The 10,264-nt window shown below is 36.0% G+C and overlaps 1 protein-coding gene across 1 annotated transcript in view; it reads right to left on the minus strand.

Annotated features, from left to right (window-relative positions):
• The window catches only part of LOC107100166 (nectin-4-like), a 14,771-nt gene extending 4,513 nt beyond the window's left edge, over positions 1–10,258 (minus strand). Inside the window, exons 1-2 of the mRNA XM_015398555.1 lie at positions 10,006–10,258; positions 1,539–1,733 (exon numbers count right to left, since the gene is read on the minus strand). Coding sequence (XP_015254041.1) covers positions 1,539–1,733; positions 10,006–10,060 — 250 coding nt within the window. The 5' untranslated portion in view covers positions 10,061–10,258. The remainder of the gene's footprint in view (positions 1–1,538; positions 1,734–10,005) is intronic.
• Positions 10,259–10,264: the final 6 nt, after the last annotated feature.

Raw genomic sequence — 10,264 nt, forward strand, 5'->3', positions numbered from 1 at the left:
ACTGTTACCAAAGACCACTTTGCTATATATAATATATGTTGCTAATCTGATGGACATTTCTTCAGTGCATTAAAACAGCTGAACTAATGAACCTCAAGGACAATAATATAGGATAATAATAATAATAATAATAATAATAATAATAATAATAATACTGCTTGGTTCAACAAAGAACCCCTTGTTGTTTTCAGTTGTGGTTCTTAGTGAATATATATAGCGGTGACCAATTGTCTATAAGAACTGGATTAACTGCTTTGAGTTAACAACTTGACAAATATTTTCCTTGTGGTTAATAATTAATATCTCTGATTATTTTTTTAACCAAGTAAATTACATTTACCAATGGTGAAGACAACTTGGATTTTAACAAACGGTCTAAAGTGTCCAGCCACAAAGGTAAGCTGTTAATAACACCTGGTAAATAAGCAAATTGTTAGTTATAATAATTTGACTAAAAATAATTACTTGGTTTTATCATTGATTTGAATTACATTATTATAATTAATAAATTATTACTTCCAGTTCCAGTTATTAATGTATTCATAACCTATTCACAACATTAGAAGGCTACAGAAACACATAGGGTTTGGTACCCCTTATTATGCTATTATTCCCATGTAGTAACACATAGCTCTACTGACATCATGTGAGGAGGTGAACACCCAGCTTTTATAAAAATGTGCTGATTCAGTTCTCTTTGTTCATTCTGGCATGAGCCTCAGCACTGGTCTCTGTAACCATCCCTCTGCTTCACTTAATATAAAAAGAGTTTATGTTTAGTTTCATCTGAAAGTCATCCCTTTAGAGGATGTGGTTTTCACTGTCTCTAGGGTAACAGAGCTAAGAGATGACGCAGGGGCGTCTGACCGCGGATGAAAGTCAGGCCGATTACAAACAAGGCTCAGGGCAGCATTTTAACCAACCAATTAAAACCTCTCAAAGTATTTAACTTTTAAAATGCACACTTTTTTCATGTAAAAGTTTTGGAATCACATCAATCTTTTATAAAGATGAAGAACCAATTCTTGTTTTTACTGCTGACACTTTCTTTAGTTTTGTTTAATCCAGACCTAAGGAATTATACGAACTGAATGCATTTGATAAAAAAACCCTTATTAAGTTCTCAGTCTAGAATTCACATTTCTGTTTCCTACAAAGATTCTTGCTTTTTTAACCAATTAAAAATTGCATTGTTTGTTGTTGTTGTTGTCTTTGTGTGTATGTTTTTTTGTGCTTATTTTAAATAATTATCCTTTTTACTGATACAAAAAGAGATTTGTGACAAAATAACTTCAGCACTGCTTTAATGTATCTCTGTCAGTATTATTTTTTTTATTTAGATCAAACCAAGTTTTGACAAATGAAGCAAGAATGTTTTATTTTCCGACTTTTTACAAAAAAGTATACATGAAAGTAAGATAGCAAGAATATGGAAAGCTATAGAAATATTGTGGAAAAATTGATAAATATTTAAAAACTAATTTTTGAAACTGTATGTCAACAAAAAAGGTGAAAAAGATGTAGGTAAAATAACCTACCCATCTGGCCGTCGGTGGGGCTTGCAGTGATAATTTGCTCCTTGGTCCCATCAGACTTTATCTTGTACCAGCTAACCTGAACTATACTGACTCCGCTCTCTTCATAGAGGCAGGGCAAGACTGTTTCCTTCTCCTCCAAAGACTGTAAGGTAAGCTTGGATGGATCTTCCTTAGACTCTCCCTGTATCCCCGTCACTGAAACACAAAGATTGATAAAATAATAAGTTCTTACAGGTAACCCATTGCAGCAAGCCTTTCAGCTCTTTTGGATTTTGTTCAGGTAAAAGTGCTAAAACTCACAAAAACATCTTTTGACACAGATAAGAAAAAGCAAATGATTATGAAGTGGAAGGAAAAACATTTATATTTACGTATTTTTTTAAATCTTGAAACTTTTGCAATCATTCAGATTCAGTTTCCTCTACCCTTAGAGTACTAAACAAGAATTCAGTGTAAACAAAGTCATCACATGCTTCAAGTTCTTTGAGTCCATCTATGGAGAATTTATTATCAGAATAAATCAAGGTGTTTTAGAAACCACTAAATGCGTTTGGGAAGACATTACTGAACAACCTGCAACAAGGAACACAGCAGACATTTTAAACCTACCTTTAAAAGACAGTTTTTCAAACTACCTGAGTTTAGCTAAATAATTAACAAAAAAGGAAAAAACCTCAAGGTACAAAAAAGCAAAAAACAAACAAAGGCCTTGATGATAATTTTGTTGTGCTTGTGGCCTTTCATCACAGTCTCCTGACAATAGAGGGGGCGTACTTACAGTAAATGTCCTGTAGCCAAGTATTTAATGCTGCTGCTGGTTTAGGATTCATCACTTGTTTATCACTTGGTTTACTCTATTTAGCTCATTTTAATTTATTTATTTGGATCCAAATAAAAAACCATGTATGCTTCTTTTTCCGCTTGCTTTTATTCTACTTTTAGTTTCCTTTTATCTTATGGTTTAATTAATGTAAAGCCCTTTGAATTGTCTTCGTACTGAACTGTGCTTTACAAATAGCGTTGCCTTGTGTTAAGAAAAGATTTGTGTTTCTCCCCCAGACTCTTTCCTGAGAAGAGATCGTTTGAGGCACTCTTTAAATAACACCTTATATTGTATATGTATTACATAACAATGATACAAGACAACAAATTTTGATAGAAATTGTAATCTTACTCAGATCAGAGATGTTGCTTTGAGTTACATTTGGCAGCTGCTTACCAACTGTGCTCACATCTCATTGAAAACAGCCCCGAATCATTTTATAGAACTCCATTATGCCACATCATCACATCATTACATCACACACGTTTGTAAATGAGGAGACCTTCAGGGCTCCACCATGTTTTTAGATCAAGGACACTGCTCTCACTCCATTCCCAAATCTTTGCCATGTACATAATGAAAATGCCATTTGATTCTGACAGAGGAACTATTGTAATTAGTAAAACTACTTGGGAAAACATTAATTCTGACAACAGGCAGGTATTTTTAGGGTTTAACAGACTCACACATCATCAATAAAAAAATAATCCTAACACTTGCCTTTTTTATAGTCTGGAAACTTTCTCATAAAAAGCGGAATTTCAATCCAATCATAGAGACAGCTTCCAAGTCAAGTCCATGCATTCCAAGCCTGAAGCTGATTTATACATAATCCTTACCTCTTAATATTTCTTTTGTCAAGCTTTGTTTAATTTTCCATTTTCTATTATGCACTACTACTGCTAGTCTGTCCCATATAATCTCAGTTTAATTGTAAATTTCGGTCCATCTGTCAGGGTGGCAGTGGAGCTGGTCAGCGTACAGGCGAGAGGCGGGGTTCATCTTGGACAGGTTGCCAGTCTGTTGCACGGCAACACAGAGACACACAAATACATACAGCCACACACACTCACTCCAAAGGAGCCAATTAACCTAAAAGTCATATTTATGGACATGGATAACAAGCAAACTACATGCAGAAAGACCCCGGGCCAGGAATTGATCCTGGAACCTTCAACAGCTACAAATGGTGCCACCATGCAACCCTTAATTTAATAAATATTTAAGGTTTTAATAAAACAACATATTGAGAAACAGGCTACGAGCCTACAGACTGCCCATCTGGATCCCTGAGCAAGACCCTTAATCCCAGACTGCTCCTCGTGTACAGCACAAGGGGATGGCATAATGCAGAAGTGAATTTCTCCAACGTGAGAGCAATAAAGTTCTGAAAAAGAAATCCACCAGTAAAATATATGGTATGAATGAGCTTTTTAAGATTTTATGTTCAAAATTATGCAAATAAACCAACAGCTGGACAGGAGAAAGAAAAAAGTATCTTCCTGATTATGGTGCTAAAAATGATCAACATCCTTCTTCTTTATTCTCTTATGTACAGTAGATCAACGAGATGCTTGGCTTTTAATCAAATAACTGACTTTTGATCTTTGACCATGTCATTATCAGTTTTATTTATTTACCATCAGATTTAGTTATCACCACATTTAGAAAATTTGGTGAAAGATAATCACTTGAGGGACTGGTTGATTCCTCCCTTCATTCATAGACTAGTTGTGAGGTAACACTGGAGGGAAACCAACTCCTTTTGAAAGAAGCACCCCCATACAAGAGTTGTTTAATGCTGCTTCACTGTTGGCAAAACACACATGGTTGCTCTGACCTTATCTTTTCCTGATATAACAAACAATCAGGAGAGCTCATCAGTGCAGACCATCCTTTGCATTCCAGGTGTATTCTTCCTGTTAAACTAAGATTACCCCTTTTTTGGACCAAAGTGGCCTTTTTGCTCCTCTTTATATTATCTATAAAGAGGCACAATAAAAACATTGTTTTTTGTATAAACATTAATGTCAGTCTGATTATGCATATTGACACAGAGAAAAAAAAAATCTTCATTACTGACAAGCCACAGTGTACTGCGATTGTTGATCCTACCTGCAGGCAGCTGTTAGAGTGCTAAAAATGTCTATAATAACGACAATTAAACCGTTTTATCTTTGTTTTGTTTTAAAAATGTCTTTATTTGTGAGGCCATTTAGATACAAACCAATGTTTACCTATGCATGTTATTATAGTTTAAAAGTTATCTACTAGGGGTGAACAATAACAGAAGATATGCAATATTTTTGTTAGATATTGTGATGACAACAACATTTTCCCCACTTTTATTTCCTTTTTCTATAAGCATTGTCATCCTCCCTGAAATCCACAATTTTGTTCAGTAAAATCTAGATCTGTTGTCATCAGAAAGATCAGCAAAAGCCTGGCCAAGGTACCAAATACTTGACATTGTTAACATGCAAAGTTCTAGTGTATATTATATTGAATTGCCCATTGTATGTATTAATATAATACATTTTCTTTATCTACACAGAGTTTTTAAAATGTGATTAAGAGAGAACTCAAATACATGGCCTAGCAGGGGTATGATTTTAAAAGAGAACTTACAAAGTAATAACTTAAGGAGCAGGCCAAAAAAAAACAAACAATAGAAATAAACAGACGATGACAGATAACAGCTAACTAGAAGATAGAATCGGAGCCAGAAAAATAGAGAATAAGGAAATCCACAGAAAAAAACCCAGCAGGGATTACTGGTAACCAGAGAGCTTAAATACAAAGGCAGAAGAAGAAAAAGGCATAAATGAGCAGGTGTTAGCAGAGGGACAAACAGCTGGAACCAATGAAGGGAATGGGAGCTGCGGGAGGAAGGAAAATCAACAGAAGTAAACAAATATGAAGACATCAGACATAATTAACACTTAATGTGCATAAACCGAAGAAATAACTAAGAATCCAATCTACCTGAAATGGCAGAAAAATAAATAATATGGAAGAAACAGAAACATAAAAAAAACTTTCATATTGTCCTTTTGCAACAACAGATTGGATGGGTATTATTTAAGTTCTACTTGAAAACTAAAAAAAAAACAGCACAACAGAAATTAGATGATTGAAATATAATGTAAAACAATACGTCTGAAAAGTGTGGTGTGCACTTGGATTCAGCCTCTTTGCTTAATACGTACCAAATCAAATCAATTGCAAACAACTGCCCTAAGGAGATGTCACTCAAGCTTTAAATTCTAATGTCCTTTTTTTAATCTGATGTCTTGATAATGATAAATAAAACTTTTCAATACAGACAGAATACCGTCAAGCTTTATAAGTTTTTGACGGGAAAACAGAAAAACAAGGAGGAGAATGAAAGCAGGATGTCTACCAAAAGGCTGAGTACAAGCAAAGATATGTCACTGAACTAGTCGCCCAGGATAAACTTTCAAAGCAAACTCTGAGGTTACCTCAGCGTCTGGACAGCACAGTCAAAGTGGCCCCTCAACACAAAGAATGAGGAAGGTCTACCCACAATGTTCATGCGTATCAGGTATCTGAAGCACTACAGCATTAACAATTAAACAGACAATGCTTAGATGTTTTTTTTCCCTTTGTGGCCGCATTTTCAAAATGAACACACAAGCAGAAATAGCTATGATGTTAAACTCTGCAACCTGGATTTAACAGTTGAGGTGCACAAGCTTGTTTGCACCTGTCACAGTGCTTTATTTTCTCTGGCGTGCTGCTAAAGAGGAGCTGAATGAATGTTTGTGGACATTAAGCTAATACAAATAAACTCATTGTTTGCCCTCTGACAGCTGTAATTACAATGTAGACATGCAGCCCGTGTTGCTGCTGACTGAGTCCTTGCGTCAGATAAGGCACATGGCAAACAAAATGATAAAAACAAAAATAGAAGATACTTTTCTTTTTTTTTTTTTTTACTTATATATTAGAGGCCTTCAGAGTGTTTCTTTGTGGGATTACAACTCAGCTATAACTGTTCAGCAGTTTTATTTCTGAAAGACCAAAAAATACCTACATATGAGATCTTGCTTATCTGGCAATGTCTTTTTATACTAGCTTCCTCTATCTTTATTTTCACTTCTTTATCACAACACTGAACGCCTTAAGTAGATGTGCTCAAGTGTAAAAATAAAAACACTTTTAAGCTCCTATCATATCACTATGCACTTTCATACAACCTAAAGTTTGGTGCGTTGCTGGAGGCCGTTGGCACAGACCCTGAGGCAAACACAACTGTTAAATTGTATTCCGCAATCCAGATAGCGAGGAAGAGTAATTCCCCCCGAAGCAATTCACCCAGATGGGGGTGGGGGGTCCACAAAAGATTATTTAGAATGACTGAACCACTCCTGTCTGCTTCTTTAAGTTATCATAAGAGATTTAACTTAGCTGTGCCTTCTTCTACCTGCAGGTCTTACAATGCAATGCACGGGGTTTTAAAGACAGTTGGTATCGTATCCTAACAACCTCTGTAATGTAGCCAGATGTGCTGACAGTGCTGCTCCAAAAACACCCTAATCTGACTGACAGTCATGGTTAAAGGGATCCCAACAATATGCTAGCATTCATGTTTCTGCTGGTGTTGGGGTAGTAAGGATGTTGGGTGCTGCTTATAAAGGCAGCAGCATCAGCAGCAAAGCCACTTGTTTTTTCTAAGTGTAGAGAGCTGTAGGGTTCTAAGCCAATAGTCCTTCCTTATTTGTTTCACTCACTATATGCTTAGACATTATTTGATCTTTTAAAACAGCATATAAACCTAAGGTATATGTTGTTTTCAGAACAGATTGGATATGATTTGAATTTAAAGAAATATAAATATGCAGTTAAATCCATTTTTTGCCAACAAGTCTTACACTCTCCACTGATAAGAGACATATATCCCATCCTGGTGGTTTGTGTAATTAAGCTTTTTGCTGGGCTGAATGTCTTTAGATGAAAGGTGAGGATGGAGCCTAACCTTAACAAATAGGCGACCAATCATACTTTGTGTGTAACCAGTGATACGTACAGTAGAAAAGTTGAACAGTTTTGCTATTTGTATCTATGGGATTTTCCACTCAATACCAATCGGCATAAACAGATTTATTGGATCATCCGTTCTATGAGCTGTTGATGATGTTGATGATGATGATGATGATGATGATGATGATGATGATGATGATGATGATGATGATGCATGATGATGATGATGATGATGATGATGCATTAATGAAAAAGCTAAATGGGCAACATACTGAAATATGCCTTAAAAAAAACACCCAAAACATATTCATGTTAAAATAAAGCAATATATACCGAGTATTTGTCCATTTAGAGTTTACTTAGTTCTGTCTTAGCCTGAAAATAATTTTGCCACAACCTATTAGTTTACTTATTGCACACATGAGCAATAATCTAAAACGCAGAACGTAGAAATACTAAGCCAACAGGGGACTATAATTAAATTAGAAAGTCTTTGTATATAACCAGAGAGAGCTACTGGATAAAAGTCATGGTACGTGACTTGACTCCTTTAAATTTTCCACACATTCCAGTTCTTATTTGCTCTGTGGGAGAGTTCTGTTTTCATGTTGGAATGCTAGCCCAGATCCCACGCCCACCATATAGTAATAGCAGTTTTTTTTTTACATATATATTTCTTGCTCTCTGAGGGATGAAATTATAATTTTTTTTACAGTATATACCCATCTAAACACATAGAAATATTTGGGTTGTTTTCACTTTGATAGTCATGTCCAATTTTATTATCTGGGATATTGTGCTTATCAGTAATATTCTTCTTAGAAATTTTTACCAAAACCAACCTATCTGTGTTCTTTTCTAAGGAGCAGCTTTGATTACTGACAGTTCATGTTAACTCCTAGGGAAAATAGGCATTATGTTTGTTAAAAAGAAAAAAAAACATAGATTTTTTAACATTATAATAACATAAAAATGGTATTGACAAAGAATGTGTTGTCTGAGGACCTATTTTCAGTTCCTGCAGTCATGTACAGACTGGATAACTTTGTAGAAATGGAAAATTCAAATAGAAATCAAATGAATGCTGCAGTTTCATCACAATGTGTGGTAGCAATGGGAGGCAGGGACAGCAGGGCTACTTTACTACGATACCAAAGATTATCTACATAACTTGGCTGTTTTCTTTTATTTAGTTACCTAGTGCAGGAACTGGGTGCTTCACGCTGGAAGGTTTGAAAAGAGATATTGTTCAGACCCATATGGAACTTATGCACATTGCTATTCAGCATGTCAGGATGATCACGATAAGCAAAGTGGTGATCATTCCTTTCCTCCTAATAGAAAAGTATTTTCACCACGGCCAAAACCTTGTTAAATAAAATAAATTGGCCTTCCAGTGCTCCATATGGGGTAACCTTGGATAAATCTGCTTGACAGGATCATTATTAGTGCTTTAATCCATAATTGAACTATAGAGTAGAAGTGATCTTGGTAAAATAAAAACATTTAAAAGTCCAGGCTTGCAGTTCTAACAGAATTCCTATCAGGAATCCAGCAAACCAAAGTAGAGATTTTTGTTTTCTGACATAAAAAATGCGATATGTAGCATAAAGCTAACACTGCAAACCAGCTTGAACAAGATATCATGCGTGTCTTTTTAACAGGTACAGATGGGTTGGTTCAATTAAACAGGGAGAGTAATGAGGCCAAATATAAAAAAACAGGGACAGCGGCTTACCTTCTACATTCTACCTTCATAAACTTTTGGATCAAGGTGTATGCCACATATTCGAAATGTTTGTTGTCAAAAACCTGCATAATTCCTTTACAGTTACAAACTAGTTCAGGTTGAGCTGTCATATAAAATCAAATTAAAACTGAAGTTTGTGCTTTCGGAGGCGGATTAACTTAAATTTTCTATTAAGTGTTGTGCAGCTTTAGAATTTATTACTTTATACCGGACAGTAAAGTGAGCATAGAGTGATTCATAGGTTTACCATCAGAGCTGATGAGTGTACTAAGCGACTACGGTGAGGGAGGTTTGTGATCCTGCATAAGGCTTTGGGCCTTGCTGTGGAATCTGCTTGTGTTGCATTACTGTAATAATGCTAAACCATGGCTCCATGGATTGAAAACAGATTTAATTCTCAGGTGTTACACTCTCATGTATCACCACAAAGATTTTTGTTTTGGAAAATTTGACTTGATTAGGTTTCCAAACAGCAGACAGTTGATGAGTCATCAATAGGTGTGTAGTGATGTTTTGTAGTTTGGTAATAGAGCAGGGGGAAGCAAAGACCTCTTGACCTGCAGTGTTTTTCAGCTTAACTTGTACAAATAAGAAGGGTTCACGCAGTTCCAAAGCATCAGGAGGCAGATTGGTCAACTGCAACCTGTTTTTCCTGATTTATCACAGAACGCCTCCAGTGTTTTCCAACAGCCCAGATCTGAAGCTAAGCAAACTAGCCACGTCTAAGCTTTGAATCCAACATTTGCATAAACACATCTGATGAAAATAGCATGTTGAAATCAACACGACTGTTTGTGACATTATGCCTTCAGAACATTAATATTTATCATCATGATACAGGCCATTCCCCTCATACTGTCACATCCAGGTATTGAAAAGCTTCATCTTACCAAAGATCTGGAGCACAAGGAGACCCAGCAGGAGACTGTAGAGCAGAGAAGTCATCCTCCTCTGGAGTTCCTCCTAACTGTGCAAAACCTGGGACACTTTGAGCACGACTGTGAGGCTCATCAGTCCAGGTAAAAGGATCCTAAATTGGAGAGCAGCCTGGTGCATGAGGTGCCTTCATGCCTCATGCTGTGTGATCATCCTCAAGAATGTCTTTGTTCTGTGAAAAATCTTAGTCCTGTCCACAGAGCCATCCTGAGA

This window comes from Cyprinodon variegatus, unplaced genomic scaffold (genome assembly GCF_000732505.1).
Source record: "Cyprinodon variegatus isolate N-32 unplaced genomic scaffold, C_variegatus-1.0 Scaffold940, whole genome shotgun sequence".
NCBI lineage: Eukaryota > Metazoa > Chordata > Actinopteri > Cyprinodontiformes > Cyprinodontidae > Cyprinodon > Cyprinodon variegatus.